General features: G+C 46.5%; 1 protein-coding gene across 8 annotated transcripts in view; it reads right to left on the reverse strand.

Moving 5' to 3' along the window:
• DCX (doublecortin) overlaps positions 1-19,909 on the reverse strand; it is an 80,925-nt gene extending 61,016 nt beyond the window's left edge. For 6 of the 8 annotated variants that reach the window (XM_027696152.1, XM_027696148.1, XM_027696147.1 and 3 more), the window contains exons 1-2: positions 19,822-19,909; positions 8,105-8,495 (exon numbers count right to left, since the gene is read on the reverse strand). In XM_027696152.1, coding sequence (XP_027551953.1) covers positions 8,105-8,468 — 364 coding nt within the window. In that variant the 5' untranslated portion in view covers positions 8,469-8,495; positions 19,822-19,909. Of the gene's footprint in view, positions 1-8,104; positions 8,496-10,012; positions 10,192-19,821 lie in introns of those variants that run through there. The other 2 variants (XM_027696145.1, XM_027696150.1) reach the window with 2 other exon arrangements.
• Between the last annotated feature and the right edge of the window lie 3,358 nt (positions 19,910-23,267).

Below are 23,267 nucleotides of genomic sequence, written 5' to 3' on the forward strand. Positions count from 1 at the left end.
CAAGCCCATAATCCCTGGGTGGCAGAGCCCTTATAAGTGTGTTCAGAACAGAACTGTGCATTATCCTCTGAGAAAATGGATTTCTCTCTTTGAACGCAACACTGAGTGATTTGAACACTGCTGTCACCCCTGCCCCAGGCTTCCCTCTGGAAGCTCCTGACCTCACCTGCACCTCTGCTTCCTGAAAAACAGAAGTAGCAATACCAGCCACTGAAGTGTGGCAAGGCTTGACTTTCACCCATGTTTGTCTAATGCTTTTGGATAGAAGACGCCACAACAAAAGAAAATATATATTTGCACTGTGTTCTACAAACACATGAGGTGGTGCAGCGTATTTTCCATTAATAGGTTCCATGTTTTAAAGCAAGTAAAAGAGATTCTTGGTCTGTTTAGTACAGTAGTATTACTCTTATTTCCAGCTGAATCCTTTTAAATTCCTTACTGTGCACCACAGCTGTGTATTTACACCAGTGTACACCAGAGGCAATAGTGGCATGAAGGCAATACTCTCGTAGGCTTTTTTTCCCTCAAATGTGCTCTCAGGTAGTTGTACAGATCTACACACTGGCCTTTCAAGTTGTACTCACAGTCACAAGCAGAAAATAGAATCTGCCCTTTCTCACTTTGTTTCATTTAGCCCAAACCCTAGCAAATATTTTATTGGGTTCTAAAACTGGAAAGAAATTTGTTTGGAGTGATAATTCAGGATAGCAGTTCAGAGCTCTTCTCAGTGTCATTTTTGCAGTTATGGCTGTATAGCTCCAGGGAAAAGCAGCTTTTCTCTCCTTCTTCCCTGACCCAAAGATGTAACCTGAAGCTTTAACTTAATTTAAAAATCACTTCAACTGATGTCTTCCCAAACTCAGTTTATGACCCTCAGATAGTAGCAAAATTATCATTCAGGTTCCTCAGTGAGGCACATCCATTTGCCAGCCAGGAACATGTGCTATCCCACTTCCCAGAGTGGAGTTTTACCCAAACCTTACCGTGGTAGTAGCAGGATTGAGCAAGTGTGGGTGGGAGACCTGTGAACTTTCCAGCTTTGAACAAGCATCCTGTGGCCAGGAGATCATAAAAAAAAGAGATATCCTATGGGGAATACTGCTACCTTAGAGGGAGGAGTGGTTTCCTGGTTTCTCTGCCACATCTGTCTGTGCTAAGCCTATAATGAGAAGTCAAGGTGTACCACTGGGCCAGTCAGAGTTTGTAAGTGATTGACACAGTGTGGTTGCAGAAGACGTGCACAGCATAACAGAAGGATGGGAAGTGAACATGAGCTTTTGTGAAATGCAAAAGAAACAACTCCAAGAAGAATATATAAGCACAAAAATCTGTGTACAAATATTTGAAGGAACACGTCTTGAGCCAGCCAGCAGCTGTGCACACATGCAGCAATCCAGCTGTAAACCATGAGAAGGTGTGATGAACAGCCACGTCAGTACTTCCAAACAAAACTCCAAATGGGAGCCCCAAAGAGACACACTCATGCACTTGAGGGTGGGAAACATCATCCTGACAAGATCCAATCTGCTGCTGAACACCAGCTATGGTACCAAGGACAGCATTTGTTTAGTGCAGGGCCAGGTCAGTGCACGATGCCCCTTCTGCACTGGGGAGTCAAAGCCCTGCAGGATGATGTGCACCTGTCATCATGCCAGTGTGCTCCCGAGGTGTCACAATTCCTATCACGCCACCAAACCAGCCAAGGCACTTATTTACTCCTGTCCTGCCTTTAGCAATAGATGGACTGACTGCAGACCTTTGACCTTAAGTCATGATCATCATATTTGCCATTTGAAGCCACGGCTTGTATCACACCAAATTACTCTGGCTACAAATGCGTGACACATTCCTGTGCTACCAATTTGACAGAAGCACAAGGCGATTATTCAGCTCCTAAAGAAGGGATGATCTCAGCAAAGATAAGGTTTGCCTTAGAGAAGGTTCCTCAGAAAAACCCTAAGCTCCAGAGTAGTGCTAATCCTTCAACCCTCTTACAAGCAGCTCCTTGTGACAATACTAGAAATGACAGGCTGTGCTTTCAGAAAAAGTTATCCTTCCTCAGCACACACCAGCAAGTTTCCAAGGATAATGAAATGCAGTCAGAAGTCTTATGAGAAAAACCAGGAAAGCTGAAGTGAGGCCATTTTGAAAGTGTAACTGTTAACACTTATTCCAAAACCAGTCCCTCTGGGCTGCAGTCAATTATTTTGGCTGTTAGCTCTGCTGTTGCAAAGTTGAGATTCTGCTACTGTGCTCAGCTTTAATGTTTCATGGAATTTACTACCACTGCAATAGGAATTAAGTGGACTTAACACCTTGCAGAGTTCATTCCACATGGTGTTGAAGCAGGCCTTTGGTTTCAAATGCGTGAACTTCCTGCTGCTTTGTGCATTAAAAAGACCTGCTCCACCATGGCAAAATGAACTTTGGAAGAGCTTCCTTCCTTTGGCTCTTCCACAGGGATCTCTCCCATGAAGAGAAGCACCTCTTGTTCTGTTGAAGAGCTGAAAGAAATGTGTGATTAGAAATTACCTTCAAAAGCACACGATGCCTGTAGAGAATTTTGGGGCCACGCTGGTCCCAGTGTGACAGCCAGGATGAGCAAGCAAATAAAACAGAACCTCAAGGATAAATTTCGTTGTGTAGGATGCTATTAGCTGAGCTATCAGGACAACAGCCACAGAAAACAATTCCACAGGTTACCAAGGTTTCAGTATTGGACTACATGAATTTCACTTTTCCAGGCAAACTGGAACACACACACACTGGGTGGAGATTCCAATATACTTCCTATAAATCCCTCAGTCCCGGCACACAGCAGACTCTGTACAGTTCCAGGGTGGAGCCCCTCCTGTGATTACTTTAAACACCCCTGGACAAGATTTTGGAAAATATTCCCAAGGGCATGACAGGATACAAAAAGCTTGGAAACACTTTCTGGAATATCTCACGCAGCCCAAGAATATTTGCACATTGAGCAAAACAAAATCCTATTCAGCTTTTTCTAGAGCTTTATCTGAAGCAAGAGCAAATTTTAACCAAGTAGCCCAGGACAGGGCATAAATCCACCTTTGGATGGGCCCTCTGACCACAATGCAAGGGAGGTTGTGCCCTTCCCAACAGCCTGAGCATCCCAGGAGCTCAGGAGGGAAAAGCTCTACAGCTTGAACTAAATGTTGAGTCTCAAATTTTAGTTTTAATCTATGTCTGCATTTCTGCCTTTGTTGGCCATGTCTAATACATGATATTTGTATTTGATGGGCTTATTTGCACATGTGTTTCTGACCCCGACCATGCACAGCAAAGGGCACTTAATTCACAGGAAATGAGCCACTGACTAAAAGCAGGTCACAATTCCACTTATAACAAAAAACCTGTAAGATGTAAGTACTTGCAAACCACTGACCAAACACTGGAAAAGGCTCAGGAGGGGAATGAAAGCACTTGAACAAGGAAGCTTAGAGCTCTGACTTCCATCTTAGTGTCATTGATGGGCTTTGCACAACAGGTAGAATTGTTTTTCTGCATTTCAGTTCCTCATCAGTGATAACACCTTCTTCCACCCCCACATGTTCACATCAGAACCTCCCTGGGCAGGAGTTATCTGTCATTACACTCTGAACCAGTGCCTTGAACAGTAGGATGCTCCATTCAGTCGGTGCCTCTAAATACATGGTGATGGATGTCCAAGCTTTACAAGTGAGAAATTTGGCTTTTGAGGAAGTGTCAGTCCCTCCCCACAGGGGAAACAAACCAGTACTGAGATTAACTGGGAGCTGCAATGGCTTCAGCAGCCAGGAGTCTGACTTGTGCCTTTCTCTCACTCTCGGGCTGTGCCTCACTGTCCTTTTCATTATGTCAAGAAGCTGCTATTGGGCCACATGAGAAAGCAGCAAAATTATGGAGAGGGATAAAAAAATCTATTGTCCCACAAAGAGTTCATTTGTGGGACAATGGGGCCCAGAACATGTGGCTAAGAGCAGCATTTCTTAAGCCATCTTTGCTGCTGAAGTCCATGTACAACATCAGCTTCCACCTTTACCCAGCCCTCCATTCCAAGACAAAGAGCAACCAGAGCTGAGGTGGGAGAATTTCCATCTCATCACATTGAGTCTACAGGAACATAGGGGCTCAAAAGGAACCAAGGAACAAACCACCCTGCCCAGATGTCAAAAGAACTAGATTTTAGCAGAAACTTGGATGACAGTGTGAGCTGCTCTACAATCAGCTTGAGAACACCTGGAAAGGATGGCACATGTTTTTTTTAGCATCTTTCATATGCAGGTTTCATCACAGCACAAGGCACAGAATTATCTGTTACAACAGTGACTCGCCAATAAATGCAGCTTCATATTTTGACCTCCTGAAGCTTTGGTCACTGGAACCAATTATAATATGAATGGGAATAAAGATCACCTGGTGCTCTTTTCCAAAAGATTCACTTACTGCCTAAACCAGCCACGATGAATAGCAGCACTTGGGCCCAACATCCACTCCTGACTCAGCCAAGACAGCACACAAGTGAGAGATGCTGTCAGCAGGTTACCTGTCACCAGGATCAGCTGTAACTGCAGTAACAGGATGCTGTACTGCACTTAACCAGCACACAGGTTAAGGAGGAATACAGTCCTAATCAATGGCAGCATGTGCATTATTTACAAATACATTAAAACTGAATGCTGAAAATAGGGAGTCAGGTTTAAGGTAATGATGGAAGATGGTCACTAGGAGTGAAAGGAGGGAGGAAAAATGATCAGGCAAGTAGATTTTGAGAGAAGGTCATTGGGAGACCAGACAGCTCGCTGGTACAGTATGGAAAAAGTAGCCTGTGACAGCTGAGGAAAAACTCAGCAGGCAGCAAAAAGCACCTATGTGAGAGAGTCCTGTGGGCTTCCAAAGTGTGAAGCATTAGGGTTCAGTTCAGGAAAAGACCAAGAGGCACATCCCAACTGGCAACTAGGAGGGATGAGAGCAGACTTCCCTTGTTACATCTTGGACAAGCTGAGAAGTAAAACATCCATCCAGAACCTTAGGAGAACAACCTTGAATGCCAGGGAAGAAGACTACCAGCTCTGGGTCTGGAGAACAAAAGGGTTATTGCCCAGCCCCAGTTAATCAGCAGCACACCAGGTGGGTTTTGTTCACCTGAGATGTCTGTCTGTAGGATATTGGTACTGTGTAATATCATTCTCTACCCTCCAGGATTAAATTCAGACTACACTATATAAGCACGTTTTTAAACCATGCAGAAGTAATCAAGTACTTAGAACATGATGTGGAATATTATCAGTAATTCACCAGCTTTTGCAGTAAAACCACTGAGATGAGCCTCTTTGATGATTTTTCCTATGCTCTACTTGTTTATTGGAAATTACAATAATAAATTAGTCACATTATAGCAACTAGAACTAGTTTAGTTACCCACAGTCTCCAAGCAGAAAGCTAATTTATATGGCAGACATACACTGTGTGTGACTGTTCTTGTATGTCACAGCCAAGTGTAACTCCCAAGTTCTGGTTTTCCATGCATGTATCCAGTACACAGTTATACAAACACCCAAACTAACAGCAGAATTTACCACAAGGTTTTTTACAACTACGATATTGTAAATTGCTTTTCTGCAATAGATGCATAGGTCATCCCTAGAAATATGGAATATTGTTGTTGTTAAACTGTCAATAACAGCATACAGACCAACTTTGGCATTTTCAAACACTGGGTTCCTTTGTTTTCACTCTGCTCATGTTACATTTTCCTAGCTGTTGCTCTGCTGAGGACACAGCCACACAGACAATTCTGGTGTGGTTTTAATGCCTCCTTCAGTGCTGTTTCCAGATACCATTTTGGCAGAACAAAGCCAGAACCCAAATGCCAGCATCTCCCATCTGTACCTTAACCAGCAAAAAATATTTTCATGAACTAGGTACCTTCTTTGCTACAGCAAAACCCAGTGTAAAGCAGGTATAACAAAGGTTTCTTAACTTCACTGACAGAAGAGGAAGAGTATAAAAAGAGAATAAAGAACTGCATTTTTCCATGGAGTTATATATGAAGATTTACATTAAATTGAGGATAGGCAGGGCTGAGAGCTGCCATTAGAGAAAGGCTGTGGCCATATTAAGAGACCAGAATGAAACATGGCAGAATCTCTAAAATTAAGAGAGGCCACACCTCCATTTGACAGCTGTAACTGTGCTGAGAATAACTCCACTAGGATACATCATCACTCTGAAAGGCAGTGATTTCTTCCCAGGAAAACTCCTCTGTGGAAAACAATATCTCTTCTGTGTGCTTGTCCCCCACGAAGTATTTTGGGGAAATGAGTATCCCACTTGACAGACAAGGAATTCTAGGGAGAGATGCTTTAGTCAAGGTCACACAATGACTCACTGCTGAGGCTGCCCCTGCAGTTCATGCCTCACACACATCCATTGTCTTTTACTAAAGGCAAAAGCCTTCTGGATTTTCAATAGTTACCAAATCAACCAGGTCATCTGCTTGGAGGAAAACACCAAGGAACAGTGAAGAGCAATTCCCCTCTTGCAAAGAATACTCAGGATATTACAGGTCCAAACAAAGAATGGAATGTCTGAATTGCCTGAGGAAGAGAAAATCAAGGTGGCTGTGGGTGCCCTCTGTGCACACCACTTTGGCTCTGCTGCCAGCAGAGCTTGCCCACAGTCATGCCTTGGGCAAGGAAGAAGGATTGGCCTTGAAGCCATTGCATTCCTGGGGTCCTCCTGAGACTCCATGGGAAAGGCAGCACCCACTGCTGCAGAGGGAGCACCCCAGGCACAGACACAGCTGGCAGCCGAGCTCCACAGGAGCAACCCTGCCCCCAGGTCACGCCTTCTGAGCAGAAGGTTTGATTTTTGACTCATTCTTCATCCCACAGTCCAAGTGACATGCAGAGGAACCAGCACACTGACACCCCCTCTACATACAGGGGCACACTCAGACCTGCCATGCAGGGGATGCCCTCCCACACTGCCCCCAGACCTACCACAGCAACCACCCACCACACAGTCCCTGCAGAAACACTCCTCAAATACACCCCCTTACACACACACACACACACATTTGAACATCTCAAGGCACCTCCCTTCCACACAGACCCTGCACGGACCATATTCAGACGCAGCACATGAGCTCCCAACGCCCTCTCCACACACATCGCTCTGCAAGACCTCCCCAGCACTCCCCTCACACACACACAGCCCAACACACCTCTACACACTCCCTGAGCACAAACCCCAGAGCACACCCTGTGCATGAACACCCTGAAGAAATCCCAGCACCTCCTCTGCAATCAACCCTTCACAAACATATAAACCCCCAAATTTCACCAAGTGCAACCTGCTCAAAACACCCTTCTCCACACAAAAGCCTTCTTCATTAACTCCCCTTCCTAAACATGCTCTGTGAACTTCCAACACCCCCTTCCACACACTCCAAGCACTAAAAACCCCCAGCACCCCGCCTTCCACACGTCCATCATCCACACAGTGCCTGCACCCCGAACACCCCCTCCACAAACACCCAAGTCCCCGCACAGCCCTGACCACACCCCTGTGGGTTGTGCACACACACCTTGTGTGCATAATACCCCCAAAAACACCCCTGTACCCAGAGTGCATAAATCCTTCCCACGCCCATTCGCACACCCACTACATGAACGCCTCAGCACCTCTCGCTTTTCCATTCAACCCCATCCACCCCGGCGGGAAACCCACATCCCTTCCCGGCCACCCCCTGCACCCGTCGGGGACCACCCCCCCGGCTCCCCAGCCCGGACAGACGTGGGGACACCCTCAGACAGCCCCGGAGCCATGGACACAGCCATGTCTAGCCGAGAGCAGACACACCCCTCTGGTTGCACATCCGCAGCCGAGCGAGCGCGCTGGGGACACCGCGGGGGTGTCACCGCCGGCCCCTCCCGCACCGCTCGGGAGGGGAAGGCGAGCGGGCAGGTTCAGCACAGCGGGGCAGAAGCATCCCCTGCTTCTCGCCCGAGGAAATGTGACCTTATCGGCAGACCCGAGTGGTGCAGCCCCCTTCCCACCCCGCCTCCTCACTGCACCAGGCAGCGATGCTAATTACCTTCCTCCAGCTCATCCATGCTCCCGATCTTCCGCGACCCATCGATGGTGTAAATGTAACGGACTCCCTGAGGCAGGTTAATGTTGTCGGACAGGGACCGGGTCAGGTCGGCCAGGAGGGCATCAAAACTTCGGAAGCGGTCAGAGGACACGGCATATACAATCCCCTTGAAGTAGCGGTCCCCGTTGCGATAGAAACGCACCTTCTTGGCTTTCTTCTCGTTACTCAGCGCCTGTAAGGTCCTGGTTCTGTAGAAGCTACAGTGAGCACTGTGAGTGGGGCTGGGCAACCCGTTCATCCGTGAGCCTCGCATGTTTCTGGACGCCTTGTCTCTTTCGTCAAAGTGTCCAAAATCAAGTTCCATAGTTTGGTGAACCCTAAAGATCTGAAGCTGGGCAGGAAGGAGATGGGGAGAGAAAGAGTGCAAAGGGAGGGGTTAGAATCAAGCAGAGCCACAAATTTCAGAGAAAACCGACACTAATGCAAAGGCTGTGTGTGGAGCAGGACAGATGCATTTGGGAAGAGCCCCCTCCCCTGACCCAGATTTGTATCGATTCCGGGGACTGAGAGTAGGAGGGGTCCTCGCATTTTGAAAGGGATCCAGCTACTGGGGGCAGGGAGCACGTTTCTAGGGAGCTGTCTGCTCCTGCACCTGGGAGTTTTCAAAGTGCAATAAATTGGGACTTGGGGCCAAAGAGATACGTGGCAATCACAACTCTGCCCCAAAAACTCATCTGAACACCAGTTGGCAATGAATTAAATCTCTGAGCCCTGGGAGGTTTCCTTTGGCAACAGAAAACAAGGAGATCCCAGTAAGTCAGCCCTTCAGTCTGTCGAATCACGGAAGGACCCAGAGCATCTGAATGTTTAACATTAGAATAAACTGGCATTTATGAAAGAATGGTCACAGGGGAATAAGCAGTTTCTTTGTGACAGCCTGTTCAATAAGGGTTAGCAATGAGATCCAGCCCACCCTTCCCCCTATCCGCAGCCCCCTCCTAGCCCATCAATCAATTCCCAAGACCAGCCTACATCTCTGAGAAAAAATGACTGCAAAGGAAAATCTGTCATTGAAACGCAGCTTCGGTAAGCTCTTTTCAGCCTTATTCTCCTCTGAATTGCATTTTTGCTCCCCTTTAATGAGGAGGAGAAAATAAAGGGGCTATTTCCACCTCCCCCTTCCAGCCCTAAGTGATTTAATTGCTGGAAGTGCCCGTGCCCCAGGGACACGCCGCCCCTGCTCCTCACCTTTCATTGTTCTGAGTGCGGGGGCTCCCAGCACAGAAAAGCTGAGACTGGAGCTGACACCCAGCAAGCAGGAATTTTGCACAGTCTCTAGTTTATGCTCAGGAACAACCTTCCTCCCGCACCAAACCCCAACGCAAAAGGAGAAGGAACCCCCCAACCCTGCAATAGAGACCTTTCCACTCCCTCAGCTCAATCAGGAACGTGCAACTCATGTATGTTGCTTGCATGTTAACACGGGGCTGAAAGGGGATTTACACCAGTACTTGGCAGCCAGGTATAAATCTAGGAAAAGCTGTTGCTATCTCTTCCCCACCCCTTACATTTGCCAGAACGAAGCTCCTTCCCTGTATTTTACAATGTCAACGTGACCTGTGCAGGCAAAAATCATTGTGCCCAGTCTGCAGTGAAGCAGATGACAATACAGCCCATCTGCAGAGAAACCCCAGCCTGGGAACATTTGCCCCACAATGCCAGTTAGGGTAAATTCAATCTGGTGTCATGCACTGAACAATGAAACATCCAAGCAACTTCGGGAATGAATCAGAGGATGCAGGGGGTTTGATTTTAAAATGAACTGCAGATGCTGTAAGGCACTAAGAAAAGATTCCTCCTTTCTGTTACTTTTCTGCATGCAAGTCACTCGAAAAAAGCTCTACTCACCGGTTTTCAGCGCTCAGGGTGGAGATGCTGAGAGAAAGAAAACCAGGCTCACTCTGCCTTTGTTGTCTGAGCTCCAAGCAAGAAATTCCTGCCAGGGTGGATGAGACGCCTCCTAGGTCCTAGTGCCTTGCTCCATCCCTTCGCGGTAACTTTGCCTCAGTGATTTTTACCCTCACCATCAGTAGCCTGCTTGTAGTCTGTGTTTGAGGGTAAAAAGGTGTGTTCATTCCAGCTCTGGATAGGTTAACAGATGGGTAAATAAAATGTTTAAAGGGGCAGGTTCGGGGGTGATGTTTGGAAAGATGCGAATTTCCCCTTGGATCCAACTGCAGCAAGAGAGTATCTGGCCCCACCAAAAAAATAAAAAAAAAATAGAAAAAAAAGAAAAAGGTAATGGGACTGATGCCCCAATACTACAGGATCAGCAGTACAGGAGGGTCATGGCTACAATCCTGCAGTGTGGTACAGTGCTGGCACAAGACTCCAGTGTGTTAGGAAGGCAACTAAGACAAGCACAGACCAGTGGAACTGGGCACAGTCCTGCTCCTGTACTGGTTTTACACAGCATTCCTGGTTTACACTGGCAAGCAGAAAGGGAGGGTTCACTTGCTGGTTCTGCATGAGGTGCCCCTGGATTCTTTTTCTCTGTTAACACTGGACACAAGCCAAAGCCAGAGCGCTGAATCCCAGTTCATTCAAATCCCCAGGAGATTCAGGATGGAGTCATTCGACACAAGCTTAACCAAACAGATCCAATGTGGTTCATATCTCAAATTATGAGAAGTTTATTTTTCAATTTCCACTGCAGGAGGACCCAGCTGTTACAAAATTGTGCTGGGTTCTTTCTCTGACAGCAAAATCTTTCACCTGCTTTCTGGGTGGAGATTTCTATCCTGCAGTTAGAAGAGCAGCACAACTAACCCTGCTCCTAACCCCATGGGTGCTGGCCCCACCTTTATTTTAGAAAAGAATGAGATTTGGAAATGGGAATCTTCCCATCTGTAGAAGGAAATCTTTCCTAACAACGCTGTGTCTGTTTCTAGTGAAAACATCAGATGTTGTCATTTTGGCACATCACAGCAGTATCACATTTACACAGAAGAAGTTGGTATTTATTCCAGCTTTGTCTGCCCTGTACATGATAGTCCAGGCAACACTGACACAAACCCACTGAGAGCTTGTCTTTGTCTTCCAGCAGCTTTCACACATGACATTTGGAAAAAGTTTCTTATTCCATGAAACCGCCCTTTTATTCAAAGGCTCCCATGCATCCTCTGCTAAAGCTCTTGGCTGCTCCCTTATGTGCGTGGTGGGATCACTGCAGAGAGGAACACGGGGAAGAACAGGGTCTGTGCTCTCCAGGGCATATTTCAGTAGGTCTCTGGATCCAGTTGCAAGAGGTATGTGGGACTTCAAGCCTTCTCTATTCCAAATTAGATAATTCCTGGCCATTCATCACCAGGAGCTTAATCTGTCCAGGGTTAACAATTCTTTCCTTTACCACAATACTGCTGTAAATATAAATTTATCCATGCTTTAAAAATTTGCCAAAGATATAAATCATTATGCGTGTGCCAAGTACAGTAATGGGAAAAATAGAGAAAAGCAGACTAAATTCAGTCTTCAGTGGCACACAGAGCTTTGACAGAGAAGCAGCACACTGTTGGGGATGATGTCTAAGGATCTGGATACTACCCCAGGGTGATGGATACTACCTGGCAGGGTGATGTAAAGCCAGTGGAATTGTACCACAATGTATTAATCTCCCAAGTTTGACAAGTTCTGAGGACAGCAGTGAGTGTCAAACAGCATTAATAGATGGCTCTTGACTTCTTTCTACATCTGCTGGTGAGATGCAGCATGTCTATATGGACATATCTGCTCAGGATATTCTCAGAAGCTTTTTGAAGCACAGGCACTTCCTTTTAAAAGCAGAATTACTCCAGCAACAGAACTTGTATTTGTCCTCAGCTGAAGGACAAGTTTTTTATAGCAAAGGATGGTTATGCTCTTGGGCAAAACCTCGAGTTACTCCTAAATGGTGCCCAAATCACCTTCAGTACAATTGTCCTTCTTTAATCCTGCCACAAGACCAGAGGGATCTCAGCAGCCAGAGCATCATCAGAGGTGAACAGCCCCAGAGCCAGACTGATTTCACACGTTCTCAGTGAAATCACACCATCCTTGCTTCTCTTGAAGTGAGAACAGGATCATCTCGTGCTACAGACACTGGCACAGAAATAAGCAGCTCTTTCTTGACAAATGCAAGGGCCTACTCCTGACTTCATTTCTGTTGGTCAGGCACAAGAGCTTCTCCACTGGCCTTAAGGAGTTAATGCTAGTCAAAACCTATTTACATCAGAAGAGACTCACCCTCTGAGACACCATAAGCTAAACAATTTTAGGCAGCATCAGTGATGGAGAATTGGAAAGAAAATTCTTCTCCCCATCAATAATTTCATCTAGCTGTAAAGGAAAGAATAAATTTAGCTCTTCAGATTAAATAATCAGCTTTAAATCAAGTGAATCATCTTTCCTCCAGAACATTAACATTTAGACTTTTGCCTGTGTAACTAAATCCATATAAAGACATGTTTGTTGACATTGCTGAGCAACTGTGACACTTTGGAAAGGGACAGACTACAGGTAAAAGGGTATGTTTTGTGCTAATTTCTTCACATGCATCTAGAAAATCCAGTTTCTAGCATCATGAGAAGTTGCAGTCTCAAGTACTTTGTGCCAATGCTCAGTTGCTTTGCTATGCAGCTTCCTGACTTCTATAAAAAATTGTATCTGATAGCCCAGCACATTTTCTGAACAGGATATAAGTTAGGGTGATAGGGAGCCAAGGCCTGGCTGTATCACAGATGAGAACTATGGAAAAATCAAGTGGTCACTGCCTTTGGAGGAAGTCTTGGATCAACATTTTCTAGTCAGTCTATTTAGAAGCACGTGTTTAACTACATTTCTTATTTTAACCTCTGTTCTTCTGGACTGCTTTGAAATTGTCATCCCCGATCACTGCTTTCAAAGCTTTGCTTGATGTGAACTTACACACCGAAACCCTCTGAAATGACAAATTACTGTTTCAGGGCTCTGCCAAATGTGTCAAGGCACTGATGACTGAGAGCTCATAAAGCCAATGGCTCAGTCTTGACCCTATAGAGCAACAGCCTTTAAATCTGAATCTTCGAAAGAGCTGAGAGTTCATCGAAGAATTATCCTATATCAGACTATAGAGTTAAGTTTCTCCTACATAATACTGTGAGCTAATAGGCAACGGGGACTTGGCAGACTTTCACCACATAACATTTGTTTCCTTTGGAGATTTATTTTTATAGGGACCACACACATCTGCAAGTCTTTTATATAGCAATGCCTGAGAGCCAATGTCAGCCCAGCTGCTGGGGAGAGAAGGGTGAAGGAACACTTCCAGAGCACAGGTTCCCCACTCCAAGCCTTGTAGCCATCTGCAGAGGCTGTTCAGACCTTGAACTCAGAGGACTGGACCCTTTTCAAAGCCTGAATCACTGGAAACCCCGGGGAGAAGAAGGGACAAAGTTTTCAGTCTGGGGAAGGAGGAGAGGGTGGAAGAGAAGCTGGGCTCCAAGGCCACCTCCAGCAGCTGCCAATGCAGGACTCTGTCCCACAGCACCAGTGACTCCTGGGTGAGACCTGTCACTCCTCCCTGAGTCAGAGCATTTGTGCTGCACCCTTGGCAGATGCCCTCAATCTGAGCAGATGACCTCAATCTGAGCAGATGACCTCAGATAAGCCCCTGCTGAAACTGGGGAGATGGAGGCCTTTACATCCCCTGAGGGATCATGGGGAAGCAGGCTGCAAGGGAAAGGGCCATTTCCTGTGCTAAGTATCTGGAATCAATGCAGCTCAATGAACTCGCCCAAGATATTCCCAACACATCCAGATACCAGAAAACATTAAGACTCACAACAGTCATTTAAAAGAAAAATACCTTTTGCTCTATCTAGATCTCTTCTGGCTCCACCTCCTCCCTACTACAAGCAAACCACCACAATCAATAAACCTTTCCCAGCTGAAAACAAAGTCCCTGACAGCAGAAAACAAAGCACCTCCACCCCATGGTGTTTTGGGTAAACCCTGCCAGACCCAGTGAGTTCCATGAGTCAGATTTTGGTGGCAGAACAATGGCACATCAATTTGCAAAGCTTGCAGAAAGCCATGGCAGTGCTGCCCCTTGCATTGCCTGCACCCTGGGGGACATGCAGAACCTCACTGAGGTTGTCAGTACATTTTTGCTGACCAAGTCATGGATGATATATGGACTGGGAGTCCCAGCCAAGGTCATGACAAATAGAACAACAAAAAATCCAGTTGTTTCCTTTTTCTAAGGTTGTCCCTGGGCTGCATCACAGTATTCAGGAGATTCGTGACCAAGAATTTAACTTCTTGATAATTTCATTTTATACAGTAATTCTAACTGAATACCTGATTGCCAGCCTCCCTCAAAATGCCTGCTGAATGTAACATTGGCTTGAAGGACTTTCCTGATGGAATATTAAGTGATAGAAAGGAAAATCCCATCAAAGCCATCACGGGGGATCATGTCACATTCAAGATGGAAATGCAAGATATTTCCTTCCAAACACAGATCCTTTCTGTCACTCTGAAGGCAGTGACAGTGGAATCAGGTGACACGGGGGAGCATTTGTAGAAGATAACCAAAGGGCTCATCTTATAAGCTTAGAAATCACAACAAACCATTTCAGAAGTTGTTTTCCATGAGAGACTTCCCCTCAGTACACTTGGTGAATGTCATTAGAGACCAAACCCAACAGAGGCTGTGGGTTTAGCCATGTCAGTGTCACAGGAAAATACCTTCTCATTACCAAATAGTGAAGGCATTCCCAACAGAAGCCAAAAGATTCCTTTGGTGGCCTTAGGAGACATAAGAGCTTTTGAGCTCTGATATTCAGCACGAAATCAGACAAAGGCTAGAGGCCAAAGGAGGGCAAATTACACCAACCTGGAGTTCTCACAGCCTATCTTGGGCTCATTTTGAACTTTGAAATTACAAGCATTTCTGGGATCCACACAACCCAACACACTGCCCGTGGTAGTAGCAGTCTTGTTCTAGTCAGAGCACACACACCTTCCTGGGAGAAGGCTCCCACTCCGGCACAGCCTGTGTTTATGCCAGCACATCTGGCTGCTGGCAGCAGAGCACGGGTGCTGGAAAACTCCCAGGGTAGCTGCAAGGCCCTAAGGAAACCTGTCTCTTGGCAGGAGATGAGTAATCAGTGTTTAGAGTTCGGATTCTGGCTGAGCTCAGCTGTTGTGTAGAAGCTTTGAGCTGTCAGCTACATAGTAGGAGTAATTGTCATTCAGCTTGCTCACCTCCTTCCCCCAGCAGTAACAGCTGAGAGAGAGAGGCAGCTCAAAGGTTTCTACACTCTCCAGAAAAGAAGAGAGGATAGTAGGTAAAGAATATTTTTGTGCCTGTGTTTTACTGTTTTCAGAGGATGGTTCCAATCTGTTTTATCCTAAAAATTCAGAGAGAACAGTAATAGATAGTGATTTTTCCATGGCAGCAGATATTCCTTAGCTATTTTGCTATTGTTCTTCAGGTACACATATCACCTACCCACAATAAACTATTGATAATCATTGCTTTGCATCTGTCTTGGCATTTAAAACATTGAAAAAATTCATTGAACAACATTAAAAGAAAAAACTTATCAGCTCAAGGTCTCATGCAAATCAGGAGCACACTGAAAGACCATTGTCTAAACATCAATGAACTGGGGTCTCCTGTCTGCATAGCTGCAGTCTCTGACTCCAGGGAGACACAGAATCATTGGGCAGAACAATAAAACACTGTCATGTACAAGGTCAGCACTGACACCTTCAGTCTCCTTTCTCCAGCAAGGAGCCCACACTGCAACCTCTGTCTCAAACTAAACCAAAACTGATACTTCTCCCACGATTACTACCAGGCTTTGTAAAGCTGGGTCTTGCACACAGCAGCCAGCAATACCCTGCTTGTTTCTAGTACAAGGCACCTTTACATGGGTGAACATGGGAAGGGTACTGGTTCCCAGCATATGCTGACATGCAAAGCCCTGTCCCTAGCAGCTATTGAGGTATTCAGGGATTTTAGATACTTCTTGGGAACCTACAAAGAGCTCTGAGTATATGTTTTATCTTTAAAGCAAAGTGTGTGGAAACACAGTATGGAAACACTGTACTACACTCTGACTTCTAAATAGCTGTATTTCAAGCACTGAAACTCTGATCTGAACTTCTGCAGCTCTTCCCTTGCTCCCTCCGTGCATACCAGAGTTGTGCTGACAAGTGAGAGATGGCTTCGGGCAGTTCTCCTCCTTGTCTCCTCCTTGTGACCATCAAGGGATGAGCACGGGGCATCATTAATGTCCCTGAACAGACTCACTCGAGAGAAGCATCATTCAGCGGGAAGACAATGACTATAAGTGCTTTGATACTCACCTTTTTAGGAAAAAAAATATTACCATTTTATCTTTTGAACATCTGCAGCTTGTTGAAAAGAAGTCCTTGTTTAACATTGCAGGGGAGTACTAGATCATGGTTTAGAGGCTGTTGAACAAGAAGCTGACATCAGAAACTGATTCTGATGTTATTTTATCCTCTGATTATGCAGGTTCTGCTCATTAGAAAACCCTCCCAAGACAAAAAGGTATTATACACTGCTCAAGATTTTCTGTTCTTCCTCTTTAGATGAAATTCCCAGCCTGGTAAACTTTGTGAACCACACTATAATTGAACAGGAGAATGAGAACCATATCAGAACATCAGGACTAGTATCCCAAAGTTTGGATCAAGGAGAAACTCCTTGTCTGAAGGTGTAATCAACTAAATTTCTGATTCCATGAGCTCTCAAAAGGTTTACCCTACATCAGCTGTGTAAACATTCATATTGAGCAAGGATACAGGTGTTCAGGCATCAGGTAAAGCAGGTTTCAATTTCAGACTCAATTCTGAGCTGTCATCGGTCACCACAAAATGGAGCCAAAAGGCAGCTACTGCAGCTGCTTGGAAGCCACAAGGAACTGTGGCTGTTTTCTGTGACTTCAAACTCCAGAGAAACAAGCCCTAGAACCACTCAATGTGTAGTGTGTAAATGGGACCTGCTCTCCCTCCTGTGTGGATTTGAGGACAGTCCTTACATGGGATGCACAGGGCTAGTGGCTCAAGTCAGAAAATCAACTGATGAAATGCTGTGGTAGCGAAAAAAACCCCAGAGATTGTTTTCAATCCTGGCTAGGATTGAAGAAAGGATATCAAGTGGCAGACTGACTTGACCAAGGGCCCTGTGGGCTGTAACCACAGTCCTCTCTTCCATTAGCATCAGCTAAACTACAATGGTGAGGGCCCTTCTGCAGCAACAGACTTCAGCCCCCAGTGTTGTGTGTACATGAAGTCCCAGCAGAATGTCCCCATCCCACCTTTATACCATGGGATAATGGTATATTATTATACAATTGCTACAGCCACTACTTTCTCCCAGAGAAAGGCAGAGCAGCTGACTGCAGCCCCACTGCAGGAACAGGGTACAGCCACAAACACTGTTCTTTGTATCCATTAAATGCTTTGCTGCTCCAAGTTAAAGTTTTATTCTGTTTCCAATTAGAAATCCAAACTGTTTGTTGGATTAGACGACTTTCACTGTCTAGGCAACCAAACAAATATTTTCAGTTTGATCCTTATGTTTATTAACCCTGAAAGCACATGGAGCACTCTGCTCAAACACCCGTTCTCGAGTTCAACTGAAGGCACACACAACATGAAGAGTCTGCACGTCCCCCGGGCATGGTCATGACTCGTTTCACTGTGGTCACCCTGCAGCCATCCAGCCCTCGGCTCTGCTGACTGGCCCAAATAGCCACTTTGTGGGCCAAGTCTGTAGACATTACCCTGACAGGGAGTTATGAAAGGCAGTGCTTGTCTCACTTCTAGCCCACACCAGTCATCACCAGGCTGGTTCATGCCAGAGATCTTTTCATTCTCTTTTTTTCATGGCACTCTTCCCTCTCTTCACCGTGGGATATCCATTTTAGGCTTCCTTCCTTGTCCCTTCCACAGAGAGGAGGCACGGAGAGGTGTTTGGTTGTGCTCCCCGCGGTGCAAATCCCGTCACACACACTCGCACAGATGCAGTGACATCACTGCTCGCTGCTGGCTCCCTCTGAGCCCGGCAGATGCGGCAGGAAACATTTGTGAGGCACCGACGCCGTGCGAGTTCAGTGCCCAGAGGGTTCCTCCCCCGAGCCCCGCAAAGCAGCGCAGACCCGCGGGGTGCCCGTGTGAGCTCGGGTGCTGCCCGCTGGGGCCGGAGCCACCTCCCTGTGCCGCGGGTGTCTGCGAGGTGGCAGCGATGCCACCTCGTGGTGACACCGAGCAGCAGGATTGGGAACAGCGGTCCCAGCTCGGGCGCTGAGGGGGTTGGAGCTGCTCAGGGCAGCGCTGCCGGGTGCCCGGGCACGGGAGGAAGGACCAGGGGGGACGACAAGCAAACACCACGCTGTACTAGCAGCGCTAGCTGTGGGCCATGGAATCCCCCAGGAAGGACTTGCAGGAACAACAGTTAGCCCATCTATGTATAAACTTCCATGGCAAGAAAGAAATCAGTCTCCTCTTCTTTCATCCCCTTGGCATGGCAGCAAGAAGCCAGGAAAGATCCCAGCTTTTTGGGCTGGTGATAGGCAAGGTCAGTGCAAGCTCTGAAGGATGTTCACTGCCCCCCAACCCTGTGAGCTGTAGAATCACTGAATCAGAATCATTATAAAATCATAGAATATCCTGAGCTGGAAGGGACCCATCAGCCCATGGAGGTCCCTGGTGGAGCAGAGATCCACCTGCAGCCTGTGGAGGACCCCACACCAAAGCAGGGGGATGTGCTCAAAGGAGGCACAGAGAAGCTCATGGAGGACTGTTTCTCATGGGAAGGACCCCACACTGGAGCAGGAAAGAGTGTGAGGAAGAAAGAGCAACAGAGACAATGTGTGATGAGCTGACCACAGGCCCCATTCTTTATGCCCCTGCACCATTCAGGGGGAGGAGGTGGAGAAAATCACAAGTGAAGCTGAGCTTGGGAAGAAGGGAGGGGTGGGGGAAAGGTATTTCATTATTTGCTTTTATTTCTCACTACCCTGCTCTGATTTGATTGGTAATAAATGAATTTCCCCAAGACAAATCTGTTTTGCCCATGACAGTAATTGCTGAGTGATCTCCTAGTTCTTATCTCAACACATGAGCCTTTCATCTTATCTTTCTCCCCCTGCTCAGCTTCTCTCAAATCATTTTGAATGGTTAGTCAGGCCTGGACTGCTGCTTCCTGGCAATGATGCAGATAGATCTATACACACCTTTCTGTTTGTACATTGGGGTTTACCATCCCTAAAGGGGGAAAGGAACACAGACATATTCTTGTTTTTGCCTCACAGGATCAGAAGCAGAACACCCCTTGCTTGAACTGTACTAGCTTATCATTTGAACTATTTCAGGGAAAACAAGCTCCAGAGATGGAATTTTAGCTTAGTCAATATTGCATTGAAACATTAGCAGCTTATGTGAGTCAAGTCAGACCAACTGAAGGCTTTGCAAAGCTAATTATAATTTGATTCATGTGGCCCATTGGGTGATAGCAAGACACCATTTCAAATTAGAACAGATACGAGGAACAGACTCCCTAAACGACAGCACAGCTTTCTTCCCTTTAATGCAGGGTCTGCAGACAACTGGATGAAGGTCTTATAAAACACTTGAAGAAAACAGTTTATCTGGTACTTTACCTTTTGATCCCCTTCCGTAGGTGTTCCCTTTTCTACCCCAGTCGGCAGCAGTTAAATGCGGTACCAGCAGATGGCAACCCCAGAAGCGTTTCCGTTTCCAGCAACTGTCCGAGCCATGCGGGGCAGCACCGTGGGCAGCCCCAGGCATCTGCTTTCCTGCCTCAGCAGCGCAGCAAGAGGATCCGACGAGTTCTGCGTCACTGCAGTTAAATCTCTGGAGGACCTCCAGGGCTAGAGGGGACACCTGGGTGTTTTAGTCTCTAACCAACAGCTCTGCAGCAGAGACACCTTCGTGGTGTTCCCCAAAATACCGATTTCAGCAGCTTTTAACTCATTCCATAAAATTCTAACTAGCTTCTCAGTGCTAATACGGGGGATGCTCACACCAGATGCACGTGGTCACTGTGCCTTAGCAGTGCCAGAGCCTCCCTGCTCGCTCCCACACCCTCGCTGAGGGTTGGATGCAGGTGGTTTCCTTTGAGCAGTGCTGTTCAAAGCGCAGCACAAACCCCCGTGCACGCAGCCCATTGTCTCAAGTCCCCATGCCCAGGGTTTCCTTTGGGCTGGCTCCAGAAGAGCTCCTACTTCACGCAGTGAATTGCAGTGAGCTGCAGTTCAGGCGTTTCCCTCTTCCTCCAACACCTCGTGATTAGGGTTTACGTGCAGAAAACATTTTCAGTATTGCTTTAAGCATTCGGAGTCTTCCTGGGTTTTCAAAGGCTGTTACGGAGCCGGTCTGATGGTCCCTGCAGAGTTGATGTGCTCCCTCTTTTGAAGGAGCAATGCCACAGGACCAGGGTGACTGGGGACATACCAGAACCCCAAGGACTGAAGCTAGAGCACAAATTCTGACAAGCCACAACCCACACGTTTTTCCTCCATGTTTCTGTCATTGGCTCAGCTCTGTACTGAGGAAGATCCCAGCACAATATGCCTGCTGACTGTGCCTTACCAGCCTGGCCCACACAGAGCACACGAGAAATACCTGCTGAGATTAAAGTCCAGACTATTCTTGAGCCTGTGCTCCTACATTTACAAAGGGAGAATTTGGATCTGAAACTGAGGAGACTGCTCAGTCTTCCCAGCACTCGAACAGACCTCAAACCCAGGCACGTGCTTCACCAACATGAGTTTTCTTGAGAAGGGATGAAAAATTGAATTATATCCCTCCAGAGGGTACTAACAAACCAGGGCAAACACATATGGAAGGACTACTTCAAGTGACCATTTTGGAGTCATTAAAGGGGATATGAGTGACCTGTCTAGTGAGGGATGAGATTACAGCAACATCTAGCTAATTAGTAGAGTAGAAGGCAGGAGGTCCCATTCACTGAACTACTGATTGAGCTGGTGCTTTTAATTAGGCACTGAGTTGATGTGCTGCAGGGCTGCTTTCCACTCCCTCACCCAGGACAGAGATTAGCAGTAGTTTTATGTTAATTTATGTTGGCTGAGAAGCTGGTGATTTTAGGAGACATTTGGATTTCAGGGAGGAACTGCTTATTAATATTCATCTCAGCTCCTATAAATATATTTCTAATCCACTCCAGGATTTAGTGGGACGTGGATGTCAGATATGTCACCGCACACGTTGGATTTGTTACAGAGCAGGGGTCACATTGGGTCAGGTGGGTGTTGGAGCAGAGTGAGCCTGTGCTGTGACAGGTTGGATGCCAGCTCACAGCTGTGTGACATGGATGGTGGCATGTCTGTGGCATTTCTGCTACAGTGATAGGAGCTGGACAAGTCCCAGGACAAGCACACACGATGTCTCATGAGCAGCTGCCACACACAGAGCAGTTTTCCCAGTCTCTTAGGCTTTTCATATTTCTGGCTTCTCAAAATAACATCAAATTACTGCTCCTTAACAGAGGATGTAGATCTCAGCTTCTTCTTATGCTTCTTCAGGGGCTCTCTGAGCCTCTCCTTTGCATAAGAACTGTCCTCTGTCTTGTGTTTCCCAAACAACTTTGTACATCTCTCTGCCCCAAAGGATTGTAGAGAGTTCTAACCCAAACTATACTTGTTAATTTGAAGCAACCACCCATCACAGTTTTATCTTTGCTACTCCCTAACTAAACTCTGCTCTCCAGTTTAGCCACAATCCAGCTGGATATAAACATCCCAGGAGGGACACAATTTTCTAGACTCTCCCCACACACACTCTCCCCATGCACTGACCTTTCCACATGCTTCCACTCAGTTTCCTATCAATAACAACTGGTTCCAAGATAACATTTTCACTGTGACTGGCCCATATTGGTTTCAGCCACAGCAGAAGCAAAGTATTCATTGGCTCAGCTGCCCTACAGTAAAGTCTCTGGTGCTGCAAAGTCTCCCCAGGGTGTACAATGGGATCCATGGGCAAAATCATGACATACAAGCCCTAACAATGCCCTAAATCCAAGGAAATGACATTTCTAGAGCACTGAAACAAAGAACACAACATGAGTAAAGTGATACCAAACATTGCAAACAACCACCAGCAAGCTACTCACATGTTGGCAGAGCCTGCATCATACTGGCTGGCAAAGAGAGCTTCTGGTTCCTTTATGTTCTGCACATGAGCTGGAAAAAAACTGCCATGGGATGGATAGAAACAAGGGTAAGCAGTCCTAAAGTGACAGTCACCATCAGACCAACACCTGCAAGGAGGAGAGGTGTTACTACACCTTTGTTAGAAAGCAGTCAGGAAGTCCTGGAGCAGATTCAGATGATGCTAAAGCAAGATGTCTTAACTGGTGGCGAACACATCCTTCAGAAATGAAGCAGGCAGTAATTCATTCTAGTATAACTATTCCCTGAAGTAAATAGCGTTGGATTTGTTTCTGGAATAAGTAGCTCGTTGCCTCAGCCTGTGGCAGAAGCAGCAAGTGCCAGTGCCAGCCATCTGGAGTGTGAGGTGGCCCGTTGCCAGCATCGCTCTGGTGCTGGGGAAGAGCTGGGGAGCAGGGGTGAGGTAGAGCAAGGAGCACATGTACAGCATGGAGAGAAGGGAGAGCAAGGGAAGCAAATCTGTGCTCAGTGAGCTACAAGCAGTTGCTATCCCAGCCTATTCCCTGCTTGGCTCTTGTTCTCCACCACTCTCTCACTGTCATCCTCAGCTACTTCTGTCATTACTTGCCTCTCTGGTTGCCCATTACTTATCAAACATATTAATTACAGAGATGATTGCTTTTATCTGCTGCAGTCCCAGAGAGATTTGGGGTTTCATGGTTGGATAATGCAGTTTGGTATCACCTGCCTCAGATAACAGCCATTAGCCATTACACCACCATGCTTTCTGTTGGAAAAAAACATTCAACCTTAATCCATAGGCACCAGCAATAGAAAGCATGCCCATGGGTTTTGTTTCAAGTGGCACCCTGCCTGCCATTGCTGCATCCCTCTGGAGTCGCTGGACTATGCAATGGGAAAAAGTGTCTTCTGGCACTTACAGAGCAACT

This window comes from Neopelma chrysocephalum, unplaced genomic scaffold (assembly GCF_003984885.1).
Source record: "Neopelma chrysocephalum unplaced genomic scaffold, ASM398488v2 Primary Assembly neopelma1_105, whole genome shotgun sequence".
NCBI classification, from domain to species: Eukaryota; Metazoa; Chordata; class Aves; order Passeriformes; family Pipridae; genus Neopelma; species Neopelma chrysocephalum.